At 37.9% G+C, this 17037-nt stretch overlaps 2 protein-coding genes and 1 long non-coding RNA gene across 3 annotated transcripts; all 3 read left to right on the top strand.

Annotated features, from left to right (window-relative positions):
• Nucleotides 1–989: 989 nt before the first annotated feature.
• Nucleotides 990–7669, top strand: LOC149017856 (putative disease resistance protein At4g10780; the record flags this gene model as incomplete). Its single annotated transcript, XM_089153821.1, has 2 exons — nucleotides 990–1050; nucleotides 4819–7669. A coding segment is annotated over exon 2 (2787 nt), but the record flags the coding sequence as incomplete, so codon positions are not given.
• Nucleotides 7670–10754: 3085 nt separating this feature from the next.
• LOC149017855 (uncharacterized) lies at nucleotides 10755–12360 on the top strand. The gene is made up of 3 exons (XR_016172868.1): nucleotides 10755–10893; nucleotides 11502–11614; nucleotides 12273–12360. It is a non-coding gene; the product is annotated as an uncharacterized LOC149017855 (long non-coding RNA).
• Nucleotides 12361–12382: 22 nt separating this feature from the next.
• LOC149017854 (putative disease resistance protein At1g61300) lies at nucleotides 12383–15999 on the top strand. Its single transcript, XM_089153820.1, is given in 5 exon segments — nucleotides 12383–14554; nucleotides 14619–14932; nucleotides 15131–15545; nucleotides 15548–15651; nucleotides 15810–15999. Coding segments are annotated over 5 exon segments (2967 nt in total). The 5' UTR covers nucleotides 12383–12453; the 3' UTR covers nucleotides 15843–15999.
• Nucleotides 16000–17037: the final 1038 nt, after the last annotated feature.

Raw genomic sequence — 17037 nt, 5'->3', positions numbered from 1 at the left:
TGAAATCTAAAAAGAAAAAAAAGTCTTCTTAATTTGAGAAACACTTTTGGCACAACAAAAATTATTGTTTATTTTGTCGGTTTTTCAAAGCAGAAGTTGGCTGTGGGATGGAATTGGCTGAAGTGTTTGAATTTGAGTTATACTGCAGAGAATTTTGAGGCCTTTTACACCTACCATATCCTAAGAGAAGCCAACTTAGCAGCAAATGTGTTGGCTAAAAAAACTGTTCTAACACAAAAAGCTTTCCTCTCGTTCTCATCCTCCTATGCATCTTGAATGGATGTTAATGTATGATAAACTAGGCTGTAAAGTTTTCATTTATTAATAAAGGTCTACCAAAAAAAAAAAAAAAAAAAACAAAGAGCCAACTCTTACTCTTACGCCAACTTCAATTCTGGTGCAACAAATTCTTGTGAATAATGTGTTCCATGCCGCCTTCATTATGCAATGTCGTCATTAATGCTTGGTCATTGCTTTTCACATGAAAAGTGTGTCATCAATGAGTTTAATGTGTTCTCGCTTTCATAGTGCAATGCCCTGTAGTAACCCTTTCTATACAGAAACGAAGTTTTGGGAGTAGGACCAGAGATATTGTTTCTCCTTCCAAAAGTAAGTTTAATTAAATGCAAAAATAGTTATGCTTTCAAAACCACTCAAAATTGTTTTTGATGTTAATGAGTTATCAAATGGGAGGATAAATTTTCCTATTATCCAAGTTGGAGTCAAACGCAAAACAATCTTTTATGCACCTGGGCTACTCTTTACTCTTCCAGCCAAAGGAGCAAGGCATCGATCTCTTTTAGACAAGTCCAAAAGCAATCCCTAAAATCCAAGCAAAGCACATTCAAGCCAATTTATCTCTTTGAAACAAAAAGAGTAATGCATTACTTGACAAAGATTGAAAGCCATCCATGAGAATCCAAGCAAGGTATGTTCAAATTGTTGGCATATAAGGTAATGAGAGACGATGAGAAAGAAATCACATGTCCCCTGAAGTTTTTGATCTGTTTTTCCTCTGCCACATTCAAACAAGTTCATCATTGGAAACAGGTAATTCTTTTTTCTCCTTATCTATCAGTTCACTTTCACTTCTTTATATGATGAAGCTAAAAAATTTTGATAAGGTTTTCGGCATGGGGTTCGTGATCTTTAGCAAAGCGTTTCTATTAACTGGTTATCTTCTTTGAAAATTACCATTAGGAAGACATAACATATATATTGATTCCAAGGCTTTGTGAGTTAACATAGTTAATTGCACCTTCTCTCTTCTATACTTAATTACTATTCCGAAGACTTTGTTAATCATCATACTTAATTCTTTCTTCCACTGTTTATGTTTTTGCTTCATTACAATCATAAATCGTTAGGTATTTTCTATTAACGAGGTTCATTATTACATGATTTTAAATTTGATTTTTGGTTTTTTTTTCTTATAAATTTTTATTTAAGAACTCACTTAGATATGTCACTTAATTGATCACCACTTGTATGTGCATATTCATCACAATCAACAAATGCTTAAAGAACCATTTTCTTAAGTGGTAGGATTTGGGAATTTTTATTTTTGAAATGGATCATTTTCCTTGCATGGGAAACTTCAAGCATGTTTCTCTTGTATAGAAGTTTTTACTTCTGTCATATTAATTTTGTACCTTTTCTTTCCACCTTGTTCTTTAGCTTCATGGTGATAATTGACCTTATTCACTAGCGTAGATTGCATAATTCATTTTAATTTATATATAATTTATATTATTTTTTTAGTGTAAGATTTTGTTAATTTCTATTAAAGGTCATTTGGGCACATTTGGATCCTCTCCTTGGTCGAAATCTTCCAATGATCGAATGCCCAATAAATTATGGGATTCAATCATGTGTAATATTCTAATCCAAGGGAACTCATTGAATTTACCATAGCCCTTGGATTAGAATATTCAACGTGGCTCCGTCTTACAATTCATTGGGTACTCAATGGAGAGCCACTCCAAGGAGGGATCAAACTCTTGAGATTGTGCACACCAACAAATTGAAAAAAATTGATCTTTGTCTCTATCTTTGTCTTCTTCTTTTGAAAATAACTTTTTTTGACAATCTTCACTTGGAACCCATGAGGTTTGATCGAAGTCATTTCTAATTATAAATATAATATTGACTATACTACTACACTTTGCATTTCCCTCTGCTATTGTATCCAAAAAAATCCAATTAAAGGCACATCCTTATACTCCTCCGGTTTTTTTCTTCAACTCACTCAAATCTTGAATAGAGGTATGGGGTATCTATAATTCAATTACTCCAGTATCAAATTGTTGAACCTCATACCCTTATTCAAGATTAAGGTAAGTTGAAGAAAGGAAATCAACATGGCATAAGGGATTTTGATCATAAAAAAGACTATGTTTTTCATTCGTTGGTCTTTTCTATATACCATAGGAGAGGCAAATGCAAAATCCAAAGCCGTTTTAAAAAAATAAATAAAAATTTACTTAAGGTCAAAGCTTAAGGGATCCAAATGAAAACTACACTAGATTTTTCTATCCTCAAAGGGAGGAAAGAGAGAGAGACGATATGCTAACACAAGATATAGGGAAAATTTCTCTCTCTCCTTTACACAAGATAGAGCTGAATACGTATCGACTAGCATCGGTATCGTCTCGTGGAATACCAAAAACAAATACTTTCTGTTGATACCCTTTAGACTAATTGATGAGGCATTACTTTGGTCATAAAGCCATCCATGACAGTTAGTCCTTGAGGAGGAATGACATTAGCTATCTAGTTTGCATTGCTCTGAACCTTCAAGTCTATGAAAACCTCTACTAAATTGGTTTTTCCCTATGAAAATCCATTCCTCTCTTTTCCCTCCACCAATCCAAACAAGTCCAGCATTTTGGCAACAAGTAATTCTTTTCTATACTCATTTAACATTTCACTTTTAGTTCTTTATATGATAAAGCTAAAGTTTCTAAGGTTTTTGGTGTCTAGTTTGTCTTGAGTTTTGTGCTTATCTTTTGTCTACGTAGATTTGGGTGTTTCAATTTAACAATTATATTTTTCTTGAAGGTTTACCTGTAGCAAGAGCCAACACATAACAAGGCATTTTTGTTGAGTAGTTATCAAATCTGAAAAATACTATCAAGACAATATAACATATATTAATCTCCAAGGCTTTGTGAGTCTTTAAGTCTTTCTTCCATTGTTTATAATTTTTGTCTTTTTTTAAATTTATAGGTCACATCGACAACTCTTTTTTTTTTTTTTTTTTTTTTTTTTGGTATTTGAGATTCATTCGGGCCAACTTGCGCGCACCACTGTTACATCCTCATAGGGGAACTTTATCGTCCACAAGGGTGAAACCCATGACTTTTCCACTGAGAAGCATAGGTTTTACCACTCTACCAACCCAGTGAGAAGTATGGACAACTCACTTTTGTTTCACGAAAGAAACATAGAGGTTAATATTGCCACATAATTATGTTTTTTCTTTTCTTTTCACTAAAAGTTCATTTTATTAAATTAAGAATAGAAAAAATAAGATTAAAAAAAAAAGAGTAAAAATTTACATTTGTAGAGCATGATCCCTGCCTTCTACCTCACACCCTTGATATTCCAAAAGGATATCATCTTAAAAAACTTTAAGATATTCGAAAAGGATACCATCAAACTTTAAGAAGAGAAAATGGTCTAAGTTTGATTGTTCATCCCACTATTTTCTCTCTCCAACAAGAGTTGATCAATTTTTGTCATTGATTCAAAAGCAATCTCCTTCACCTACTTTTTGAGACCTCGATTTCTTTCTCTAGACCCACAAACACTGAACAAGGTTGCTTCTTTCCCCCTTGCCCATCATGTGCACTGTTTTCTCCCTTCACCTGTTAATCTCATAATTTGTACCAGAATGTTTTGGCCTCACTGCAATAGCCGTCCGAATTGTTGGGTCAACCCCTGAATTATGAAACATTTTATCAATGGCCAACTCACCATCCACATGGGGCCCCTCAATTGAATGCGTAGTAGACTCCAAGTTTTCCCCATAAGTTGAATTTTAAGAATCATCATCTCGCACAAATTGCCTTGTGTGGGCCCCCTCTTTTCAAAATTTAGAACTCTAGAATCCACTTCATAATTCATATCTTCTTGTGAATTATTAGAGTCCAGGACAACTAAATTAACCTCTTCCCTTGGATTAAGCTATAAGGGAATTGAAGTTTCTATGGAGGACAAACTCTAACCCCCCCCCCCCCCTCTTATCTTAAGGACTGGGGGCCTCCTTAGTACGCAACAACTCACCCACCTTTACACTTTCCACATTTTTTTCAAATCTTAAAATTTGACTCTCCTGAATCTACTTTGTCCACAACCTCTACTTCTAGGACCCAAATGAATAAGATGACTTCTTTGCATCAAAATATTTTGAAATAATTGGAGTTTCCCCCAAATTCTCCTCAATTAATTAATTGATACTTGTTTAGGTTTTTTTTCACAAGTGTTGTACCCAACTTATGTTCTAATATAGACCATTAGATTGGTTATGATCCAATGGTGTAATGGGCTTTATGGAAGGGTCCATTAAGTATAAAGCCTAGTTTTGTTTATAAATACTGTTTGGAATCAATAGTCTCAATTCCAACTATGTTTGGAATCAATAGTCTCGATTCCAACTAGATGCTCAGGGTGTAATGTTTTATGCAAACCATGTATTTAAATTCTATCCTATAACACCACTAAGCTCACTATTGTAGGAGAGTTGCACAATATACTCTAATTTTATAGGCAAGCATTTCTTTGCTGTAACTTTTCTCACTTTTCTTGTCCATGCAGGTCTGTGTAAGTTGCAACAGCTTGACTCAGATTTCAGAGTTCATTGTCATTTCATATCCAAGTCATGAACATAATAACAGAAGTTGTCAAGCTTTTAGTTCCTCCCTTTCTACTTCATCTTGGTTATCTTGTTCACTACAAGAGAAACATTGATGAACTCAAAAATGAAATGGAAAAACTTGGAAGAGTGAGAACAGACGTCCAACGGTCCGTGGAAATCGATCAAAACAGAGGTCGAGTTACCAAAGAAGAGGTGAAAAATTGGTTAGCCAGACTTGATGTTGCAGAAGGTGAGGTATCAAGGTTGCATGAAGAACTTGATGCAAACAAGGGATGCCTCACTTGCAATGTTCATTATCGAGTGGGTAAAGTATCAAAGAGCAAGATCGATGAAATAAAAAATCTCCAAAGTGAAGGTCAATTTGGTGTCGTTTCAATTCCTCCTCCACCTCCTCCTGCTATTGAATTCGAGGACACCCATGATTTTCAACATTATGCACCCACCAAATCGGCCATGAGGCAAATCGTGGAGGCATTGGAGGACAAGAAGCTCAACTTGATCGGGGTTTATGGAATGGGAGGGGTCGGGAAAACGACCTTGGTCCTAGAAACCGCTAAGCAATTGAATAAAAAAGGGGTCTTTGATCGAGTCGTCGTGGCCACCGTGTCTCAGAAGTGCATTTTGACAGAGATTCAACGTGAAATTGCAGAGAAATTAGGTTTGGAACTTAAGGAGAAGAACGAAGCTGCAAGAGCAAGCCGTTTGTTGGAGAAACTGAAGAAGGAGAAACGAATTCTCATAGTCTTGGACGATCTATGGGAGCGAGTGGAATTAACCGAAGTTGGAATTCCTTATATCCCTAGGGACGGATTGGATGGCAAAGGCAACAATGGAGATGGAAGGGAATGCAGGTGCAGCATCATTATCACAACGAGGAGCCAAGAAGTCTGCAATCAAATGGGGACCCAATCCACTGTGGAAGTGAAGGTGTTGCCCAAAGCAGATGCGTGGCAATTATTCAGAAGGAGTGCAGGTGGTTGTGTGGATTCTCCAGAACTATATTTTGTGGCTGGGGAAGTGGTTGGAGGATGTGGGGGTCTACCAGTGGCAATTGTTACAATTGGAAGGTCATTGCGAGATAAGGACTTGCAGATATGGCAGCATGCAGCTTTCCAACTGAAGGTATCAACACTCTCACCCTCAACAATTCCAGGCATGGAAGAAAGAGTATTCTCCTCCATAAGATTGAGCTATGATTATCTCGGAAGCAAGGAAGCAAAACTTTGTTTCTTGTTATGTTGTTTATTTTCTGAAGATCATGTCATTCGAGAAGATGAATTGTTTCCTTTTGTGTGGGGTGAAGAGGTATTTGAAGGTATTGAAACCCTTGGAGAAGCGAGGGATAGATTGCATACAGTGCTTGACATGCTTAAACGGTCATGCTTGTTGTTAAATGTTGAAGACAAATTCAGAAGTGGCGTTAGGATGCATGACATCGTACGAGATGTGGCCATATGGATTGCGTCTCAAGAAGAACATGGTTTTGTTGTAAAAGCCAGAAGAGGACTAGATCAGTGGCCGGATTTGAAGAAAACAAGAAGTAAATGCAAGCGCCTCTCACTAATGGAAAATATAATCACGAGACTTCCTGAACAAATGCCGAGTTGTCCCCACCTCACGACCTTATCTTTACAAGCTCAAGAATATCCAGGCTTACAGGACATCTCTAGTGGATGTTTTGAGGGTATGAAGTCGCTCAAGGTGCTAGATCTCAGCTTCAATTGGAATATTTCAACATCATCATCAGCATTCTCTTGTTTAAAAGAGCTTCGTGTGTTACTACTCGTTGGTACTAGGGTAAAAGATATTTCGTTGTTTGGGAACATGAAGAATCTTGAAATCCTCAGTCTTTTGGACTGCAATATAGAGACTTTACCCCAAGAGATGATCAGCTGGGGAGGAATGACAAATCTTAAGTCGTTGAATTTGTCAGGAAACCGTAGATTGACTATTCCCTCAGGAGTTGTGTCGAGGCTATCTCGCTTGGAAGAACTCCACTTGTTGAGCTTTAATGGTTGGGAAGCAGAAGAAGATGGACCAATTAATACGGGCGGGGTGGCTCGTTTGTCTGAGTTGGCATCCTTGCGTTGTTTGCGCATGCTTGAAATACAGGTACGGAACATACAACAACTTCTGATCAACATTAATTCTGGAGCAGTACCACTAGTATCAAACTTGTCACAGTTTTGTATATGGTTGGGTGAGATACCCGATGATTTATGGACACGTTTATTTTTACAACGCCGTAAATTCAACCGTGGGATGGGCTGTTACGATATTGCACTCCCGGTTCCTAACGAATGGGTTGGCAAGTTGTTGGAACGAACAGAGCAGCTACGTATCCAAAATTGCCGTGGTGCGGCCTCGGGAAAGAGCATTTATCCAGGATATTTCATTGGAGAATCTGGAGGAGGAGGAGGAAAATCAACTGGTTTAAACAACTTGCGCTTTCTCGATGTTTTTGATGTCTCGGATGTGGAGTATTTTTTGAGTAGTAGTAGTAGTAGTAGTGTTGATCGGGTAGAGCAAGTTGTCCCATTCAAAAGGTTGGAAGAATTGAATCTATTTAATCTAGAACATTTGAAGAAAATCTATCATGGCCATGGCCATGGCCGGCCTTCCCTAAAGGGAAGCTTGGAGAACCTGAGGGTCCTGAGTGTTGTAGGATGTGATGTGTTGAATCCCATCCTTCCATTGAATATTGCACGAGGTCTCCTGCGGCTAGAATGTTTGTATATTAGATTCTGCAATAGTACGGAGGAAATAATTAGTGGCCAGGAGGAGGAGGAGGAGGAGGAGGAGGAGGAGGAGGAGGAGGAGGATGGTGCTGCCAATGATGACAATGAGCAGGAGGAACACAAGAAGAGCCTAAATACTACTACTGGGGAGATGATGATGATGATGATGATGATGATGGTACTAGTACCATTACCCAATCTTAAGGAACTAGATATTGCCCACTGTCACAGGTTGAAGCACATCTGTCCGATGAGTGTGGTAGCAGCTGATCAAGGTTTCTTCTCACGACTTGAAGTTTTAAGAATCACTGACTGCTATGCTTTAGAGGAATTATTTGCAGATGCTACTACTGCTACTGGAGCAAACGAGAGCAGCAACAACTCAGTCCCGGTGTTTCCTCGGTTAAGGGAAATACGATTAGTCCAGATTGCCCAACTTGTCGGCGATATGCAGAGGGGTGGTATCAGCATTTGGGAATTATTCTTTCCCAGTCTGTGAGGAATTATACATTAAAGGATGCCCCAAGTTGAAAAGACTACCCCTAAGTTTGGAGAGCTCACCAAGGCTAAGGTCGATGCTAGTAGAAGAAAGATGGTTCAACCAGTTGGAATGGAACGATCCAAGTGAAAAGCAGCTCCTTCTACAAGGGGGGAAGGTATCATGAATTAATTTGTAGTTAGTTAGTTATTCAAATTCAATATATATATGTATATAGATCCATTAATTGTCTTAACTTCATTTTCATTCTTTCGACACAGTTGTATTTTTTCAATTCACAAACATGTTTCATTCACGCATGATCCGTCCGTCCAACAGGTTGAGTTTTTATCAGAAGATTAATTCGGAAGTCGAGACGAGCTGATTCGTCGGGAATTAGTTGCAACAACAACAAGAAGAAGAAGGGCGTTTAACAGAGAGGTTATATAGTCAATTAATACTTACTTAATACGTACCCGCCATTAGGCCATTAATTAATTTAACTTTCATTCGAAACTGATCGAGAGGAAAAGTCCGATCAATTGAATAATTAAATTAATTAATTGCATTCGAGCATTTCTTTACTTTACTTTACTTAATAGTACTTTAAATGTACAACAGCGGAGGATTTCTGATTCATGTCCATTCATTTTACGAAATGATTGTCAGCTAGGCAAGCAGGCAGGCAGGCAGGCAGGCTTGTTCGTGTTCGGGTCCTTCGGGGTGACACATATTAAAGACGTACGGTGGCTTTAAGTTTGGATTCATCTCTATGTGTTTATTATGTCCAATATTAATTATATCTCTGTGTGTTTCTGTTTTATGTTTTTTATTTTGTGTGTGTATGTGTGATTCGCGTGGTTAGAATATAAAATGAAAGTTAAAGCACTATATATATATATGAAGTTGTTTTAAATAGTACTAGTCTTAGTCTTGTCACCATGTTTTGGGTTGTAGGAGATTATGAAGAAGCCCCAATTACCAGATGATATATCATCTCAACTTTTGTTTTATTCGATCTCATGTTTGTTGGGTTGCATGGGTATATGAATCTATAACTTGCTATATACCATCGATCGGATCGATGTGATTTTTATGGAAGATGTTAACCAGCAGCAGTTAATCAATTTCCTTTAATTTGTTTCATCAAAAATAAAAGAAAAACCACCAATCAATGAATCAAAAGATATGTGTGTACGAGTAGTACTGTACGTGTGGTGTGCGGAAAAACCATCAACACTTTCTCTGTTTCTCATAGTCATACGCAGCTAGCTTCTAGATAGATCTGCAATATATATTCTTCCCAATTAACTTCTTCTTTCCCCAGGAACGTACGTGAAGTGAAGTATATATCATAAAAGCATTTCCAGTAATGACTGACTACTCCATGGTCATCCACCACTACCATCCATCCTGACGTACGTACGTACCCATCCTCTCCTCTCCTCATGGCCTAAAACAATCTCCCAGTCCTTGTGTCTGTTCATCGATCTGTTGTGCTATGCCTGGATTTATTTGTTGTTTCTAGCTTGTTGAAGCCTTTAAATAGGTAGAATTTGCAAGTGGAATTAGGCACAAGGAGTTAATTTCCTCAAACAGATAGGTTTAATTTAATGCAGTTTTGAACAAGTTGTCAATGATCGAGCTTGTCTAGCTTTGAAGTAAAATACATCATAAAATATACCATTATTAATCCAGTGAATTTTTTTTTAAAACAGATTATTTTTTATATATTGTGGATCAGGTTATCAATCTTTAGGCATAATTAAATCCATGACCTATTCACTAATAAGAGGTGTTTTTAAATTTTATGGTAAATCTTATGAACCTAATGTTTGAATGAAACTGGGATGAGATTATTTTTAAACTATTCTTATATTTTTTTCAAGATCCATAGCACATTTATATCTTTTTTACCCAAAAAAAATTCAAGAATTATTAGAAACGGCTTTGTCAAAAGGATTTTCCTCTGTGAAGCTCTCAAAATAAAATTATTGGCAATCCAATAATGTTTGTCACTAGCATTAAATCTGGGAGTTTGGTCAGTCCATATTGAGTCTAATCCCCAACAAGCAATCTCTTTGCTCGATCTAGATTATAAAGAGCGAGGAGATGAAAGAATGTGTTCATTTCAATTATGTGGGAAAAAATGATAACAAACTGTAAATTGAGTTATATTGTTTCTCTATGGGTCCAGAAAATTCATTATCTTTTATCTTTAGTGAATAAAGAGGATTTCGAATTTGGGAAAAGTTGACTTAAAGTGACTTTAAGATGATTTTGAATTTAGGAAAAGATGACTTAAAAGTGACTTTAGTGAATAGAGATGATTTTGAATTTGAGAAAAGTTGCTACGACTTTAATTTCTTCACGCGTTTTTAAAGTTTTCAATGCAATAATCACTTATCACATCATTACATGATTTATATTGACGGATGATTTTGAATTTGGGAAAGTTCCTACCACTTTCTTCACGCGTTTTTTAAGTTTTCTTCACTTGTAACATCAATGCATGACTTAAATTGGGTTTAATTAATAAAGATGATTTTGAATTACTCGTACCACTTTCTTCATGCATTTTAAATTCACTCACTTGCAAGTTGCAATCTCTCTTATCTTCTCCTTTTCAACTCGTTTTTGGTTTGGGAAGAATCAAAACGGCCTTGCTCAGAAAAATCGAAACAGTGAAACCTCATTTTTTAGTACTTCCCTTCCAACTACCAGCAACTGATAAGTAATAACAATCAGCTTACGGCAGCGGCAAGAACGTGGCTTTGCATCTTCATGTACTTATATTGGTGATTTCTCATCAAATCCTTACTGTTCTTCCATTTCATTAGGCTCTTGTGCTTTTTACGTTGCTCGTAAGAATGTAGCTCTGTTTGTCTTTGAATTCATCTTGAATAGTCGACTGTGGTCTGACTGTGTTTGATGGGTGCTCTCAAAGTCGAGGATCTTCCTTTGTTAGATCCTCTTTGAATACATCGAAAATGGCCGACGATGGTCTGGCTGTGCTTGATGGGTCTACTGATTCCCTTTAAACTAATGGGTGAGGCATTACTTGCTTACAAAGTCATCCATGGAAGCTCATAACTTGAGGAGGTTGACATTAACATTAAACTGGCTATTTTGCTCTAAACCTTTGAGTTTATAAAATCTGCTACTAGATTGGTTTTCGATCTCTAGGAAAAACCATTTCTCTACTTTTCCTCTACCAACTCAGAAACACTCTACCAACTCAGAAACAAGTAATTCTTCCCTGTACTCATCAGTTTCACTTCATTATTTGATGAAGCTAAATTTTTTGATAAGTTATAGGCATTGGGTTTGTCTTTATTAGCTTTGTGCTAATTGGTTGTCCACGTAAGCTTAGGTATTTCATTTTAACAATGATATTTTCTTGCAGGTTTACTTTTGGCAAGGACCAACACATAGCAAGGCTTTTCTGTTGACTGATTACGTACCCTATCTGAAAATTACTATCAGGAAGATATAATATTTATTGATCTCCCAAGCTTTGTAAGTCACCATTAATTGTTTCTTCCTTTCTTCTATTATTTTTATAATTTGATTTTAGTGGGATAATTATTGTTACCCCTATATTATAACTCGATTACTACTTTATTGTTTATAGAAAGATCTCTCATGCCTTCCAAACACTTATTATTCTCAACATATCCTCCAGGAGATTTTATCCCTCTAGGCATTCTATCAAACAATAACCTTGCCATCAATTTTTGTCTTTTTAAATTTACATGTCACATTGACAACTCACTTTTTTTTCAAAAAAGAAAAGATGGAGAGTAATATTGCCACATAATTATGTTACTTAATTGATCATCGCTTGTATGCGTAGGTTTTTTTTCACAAGTGTTATAGTCAACTTATGTTCTATATAGGCCCTCAGACTAGGCATGACCCACCAGTGGAATGGGCCTTATGGGAGAATCCATTAATTGTAGAGCCTAGCTTTGTCTATAAATACAAGCTCAAAGTAATTGTTTAGATATTCAAAACTAGATACTCCGGGGTGAAGTGTTTCAAGCAAACAGTTTCCTTAAACCTTAACCCTTAACCACATTAAGATCACTACTGCTGGAGAGTCACAAGCTATACTCTATTTTTATTGGCAAACATTTCTTTGCTGTAACTTTTCTCACTTATCTTGTCCTTGTAGGTCGGTGTATGTTATAACAACTTGACTCAGATTTCAGACCTTATAGTCATTGCATATCTAAGTCATGGACATAATAACGGAAGTTGCCACTGGACTGGTCAACCTTTTAATTTCTCCATTTCTACTTCATCTCAGTTATCTTGTTCACTACAAGAGAAACATCGATGAACTCAAAACTGAAATGGAAAAACTTCGAAAAGTGAGAATGGATGTCCTACAGTTTGTGGAAATCGATGAAAGAAGAGGTCGAGTTACCAAAGAAGTGGTGAAAATTTGGTTAGTCAGAGTTGATGCTGCAGATCATGAGGTATTAGGGTTGAATGCAGAACTTGAAGCAAACAAGGGATGCCTCACTTGCAATGTTCATTATCGAGTGGGTAAAGTATCAAAGAGAAAGATCTGTGAAGTGAAAAATCTCCAAAGTGAAGGTCAATTTGGTGTCGTTTCAATTCCTCCTCCACCTCCTCCTGGTATTGAATTCATGGACACCCCTGATTTTCAGCTTTATGCACCCACCAAATTGGCCATGGAGCAAATCGTGGAGGCATTAGAGGACAAGAAGCTTAACTTGATTGGGGTTTATGGAATGGGAGGGGTCGGGAAAACGACCTTGGTCCAAAAAACTGCTAAGCACTTAAAAAACAAAGGGGTCTTTGATCCAATTGTGGTGGTCACCGTTTCTCAGAAATGCATTTTGACAGAGATTCAACGTGAAATTGCAGAGAAATTAGGTTTCCCACTTGAGGAGGTGAACGAATCTGCAAGAGCAAGCCGTTTGTTACAGAAATTGGAGAAGGAGAAACGAATTCTCATAGTCTTGGACGATCTATGGGAACCACTGGAATTAACCAAAGTTGGAATTCCTTATATTCATGGGGACAAGTTAGATGGCAAAGGCAACAATGGAGATGGAAGGGAATGCAGGTGCAGCATCATTATCACAACGAGGAGCCTAGTCCTAGAAGTTTGCAATCAAATGCAGACCCAATCCACTATGGAAGTGAAGGTATTGCCCGAAGCAGATGCCTGGCAATTATTCAGAAGGAGTGTAGGTGGTCGTGTGGATTCTCCAGAACTATATTTTGTGGCTGCGGAAGTGGTTACAGGATGTGGGGGTTTGCCAGTGGCACTTGTTACACTTGGAAGGGCATTACGAGATAAGGACTTGCTGATATGGCAGAATGTAGCTTCACAATTGAAGAGGTCGAGAGTCTCACCCTCAACAATTCCAGGCATGGAAGAAAGAGTATTCTCCTCCATAAAATTGAGCTACGATTATCTCATAAGCAAGGAAGCAAAACTTTGTTTCTTGTTATGTTGTTTATTTCCGGAAGATCATGTCATTGAGGAGGATGAATTGTTTCCTTTTGTGTGGGGTGAAGAGGTACTTGAAGATACTGAAACCCTTAGAGGAGCAAGGGAAAGATTACATCTAGTGCTTGACGCACTTAAACGGTCATGCTTGTTGATAAATGTTGAAGACGAATTCAGAAGTGGCGTTAGGATGCATGACATCGTACGAGATGTGGCCATATGGATTGCATCTCAGGAAGAACATGGTTTTGTTGTAAACGCTAGAGGAGGACTGGATCAGTGGCCGGATTTGAAGAAGAGAAGTAAGCGCCTCTCACTAATGGAAAATAGAATCACGAGACTTCCTGAACAGATCACGGGCTGCCCCCAACTCACGACCTTATCTTTACGAAGACAAGAAGATCCAGGGTTACAGGACATCCCTGGTGAATGTTTTGAGGGTATGAAGTCGGTCAAGGTGCCAGATCTCAACTTCAATCGGAATCTTTCAACATCATCATCAGCAGCATTCTCTTGTTTAAAAGAGCTTCGTGTGTTACTACTCGATGGTAATGGGGTAGAAGATATTTCGTTGTTGGGGAACATGAAGAATCTTGAAATCCTTAGTCTTTCTGACTGCTGGCTAATGAGTTTACCCCAAGAGATGATCAGCGGAGGAATGACAAATCTTAGGTCGTTGAATTTGTCAAGAAACTCTAACTTGATTATTCCCTCAGGAGTTGTGTCGAGGCTATGTCGCTTGGAAGAACTCAACTTGCTGTGTAGCTTTAAGGGGTGGGAAGCAGAAGATGGACCAATTATTACGGGCGGGGCAGCTCATTTGTCTGAGTTGGCATCCTTGCCTAGTTTGAACATGCTTAAAATAGAGGTACCGAACATTAATTCTGGAGCAGTACCACTTGTATCAAACCTGTCACGATTTTGTATATGGTTGGGTGAGATACCCGATCAGTCTTGGGAATGGGACGGTTTGTTACGATATTGCACTCCCGGTTCCTAACGAATGGGTTGGCAAGTTGTTGGAACGAACAGAGCAGCTACGTATCCAAAATTGCCGTGGTGCGGCCTCGGGAAAGAGCATTTATCCAGGATATTTCATTGGAGAATCTGGAGGAGGAGGAGGAAAATCAAATGGTTTAAACAACTTGTGCTTTCTCGATGTTCATGATGTCTCGGATGTGGAGCATTTTTTGAGTAGTAGTGTTGACTGGGTAGACCAAGTCGTCCCATTCAAAATGTTGGAAGAATTGGTACTAAGAGGTCTGCAACAGTTGAAGAAAATCTATCATGGCCATGGCCATGGCCGGCCTTCCCCTTCCCTGAAGGGAAGCTTGGAGAACCTGAGGGTCCTGAGAATTGTCAAGTGTAATGCGTTGAATCCCATCCTTCCATTGAATATTGCACGAGGTCTCCTGCGGCTAGAATATATGTTAATTCGTTACAACAAAAGTGCGGAGGAAATAATTAGTGGCCAGGAGGAGGAGGAGGAGGAGGAGGAGGAGGAGGAGGAGGAGGAGGATGGTGCTGCCAATGACAATGAGCAGGAGGAACACAAGAACTTAACTACTGGGGAGATGATGATGGTACTACCATTACCCAATCTTAAGACACTAGATATTTATCAATGTCACAGGTTGAAGCACATCTGTCCGATGAGTGTGGTAGTAGCTGATCAAGGTTTCTTCTCTCAACTTGAAGTTTTAGATATCAGTTACTGCTCTGCATTAGAGGAATTATTTGCAGATGCTACTACTACTGCTGCTGCTACTAGAGCAAACGAGAGCAACAACAACTCAATCCCGATATTTCCACGGTTAAAGAATCTACATTTAGCCGAATTGCCCAACTTCTCGGCGATATGCAGAGGGGTGGTATCAGCATTTGGGAATTATTCTTTCCCAGTCTGTGAGGAATTATACATTAAAGGATGCCCCAAGTTGAAAAGACTACCCCTAAGTTTGTGAGCTCACCAAGGCTAAGGTCGATGCTAGTAGAAGAAAGATGGTTCAACCAGTTGGAATGGAACGATCCAAGTGAAAAGCAGCTCCTTCTACAAGGGGGGAAGGTATCATGAATTAATTTGTAGTTAGTTAGTTATTCAAATTCAATATATATATATATATAGATCCATTAATTGTCTTAACTTCTTCTTCATTCTTTCGACATAGTTGTATTTTTTCAATTCACAAATGTTCATTCATGCATGATCCGTCCGTCCAACAGGTTGAGTTTTTTTCGAAAGACGAGACGAGCTGATTCGGGAATTAGTTGCAACAACAACAACAAGGGCATTTAACAGAGAGGTTATATAGTCAATTAATACTTACCCCCCATTAGGCCATTAATTAATTAACTTTCATTCGGAACCGATCGAGAGGAAAAGTCCGATCCATCGAGTAATTAATTAATTGCATTCGAGCATTTCTTTTCTTTACTTTACTTTAGTACAATAAATGTACAACAGCTGATTTCTGATTCATGTCCATTTTACCTTACTTGTCAGGCTTGTTCGTGTTTGGGGTCTCAAATCTCAATGTAAAGATGTTGAACATGCACATATTAAAGATGCATGGTGTCTTTCATTTTCGATTCTGTATGTGTTTTGTTGTATCTCTGTGTGTTTCTTCTTTTTATTTATTTATTTTTTATGTGTGTATGTGAGACATGCCAAAACTCAGTCCACTTACAATTGAACATATTGCTTAATTTATTGATTATTCTTACACATATTGTAACTAAATGCATGCATGGGGGAAAACCTCAACAAATTCACATTACAACTTGTATTTACTAAATAGTCCACTGCAGTGCGGGTCCATTTTCCAAATAGCTCCAAATGAATTAGGAATTAATTAATCAACCATTAAATATTAAAGAAAATTGTCTCCAATAAGTTCTTATTTCATCCAAAGGAATTTTCTTTGGCACCTCAACACTTCATATAAATGAGCAGAGGGGAGTGGCTGAGGAAAGCTCTAACAATCCCCAGTGGAATATAGTCAATCTTTCATGCTCTCAACTGAAAGGGTTCGTAACTAGAAAATGAGCTATTGCATTAGCTTTCCTAAGTACATATAAGATTTTAAAATAAAAAAACTTCCCTAAAGTGAAAATGTCTTCAACTAGAGGCTTCATCAAGGGGTACATGCCGAGATGTATCCCTGACCGGCACTAACCTTGTTAGTGTTCAAAGATAGACCTCCCTTCTAAATGTGTTGTAAAGAGTTACGTTAACAGTTAAAAATAGAAAATCAAATTTTGATAATTGCAGGAATATATCATTCCCACTTTGTTAATTCGATCGAATTCGTCTGGCAATTAAACATGTGGTCAAAGATGGAGGATCCCTTATTCCTTGAATGTCACATACATGGCCAAGCAAGAAAGAGGAAGAGTACCCAAATGGTTGGAAGAACGGCCTAGCTGGGCCGTCCAACAAACCTTCAACCTC

The sequence above is a fragment of the Hakea prostrata genome, chromosome 4 (genome assembly GCF_041222555.1).
Source record: "Hakea prostrata isolate BN-2017 chromosome 4, UWA_Hpros_2, whole genome shotgun sequence".
NCBI lineage: Eukaryota > Viridiplantae > Streptophyta > Magnoliopsida > Proteales > Proteaceae > Hakea > Hakea prostrata.
This window is presented reverse-complemented; position numbering and strand designations above follow the sequence as displayed.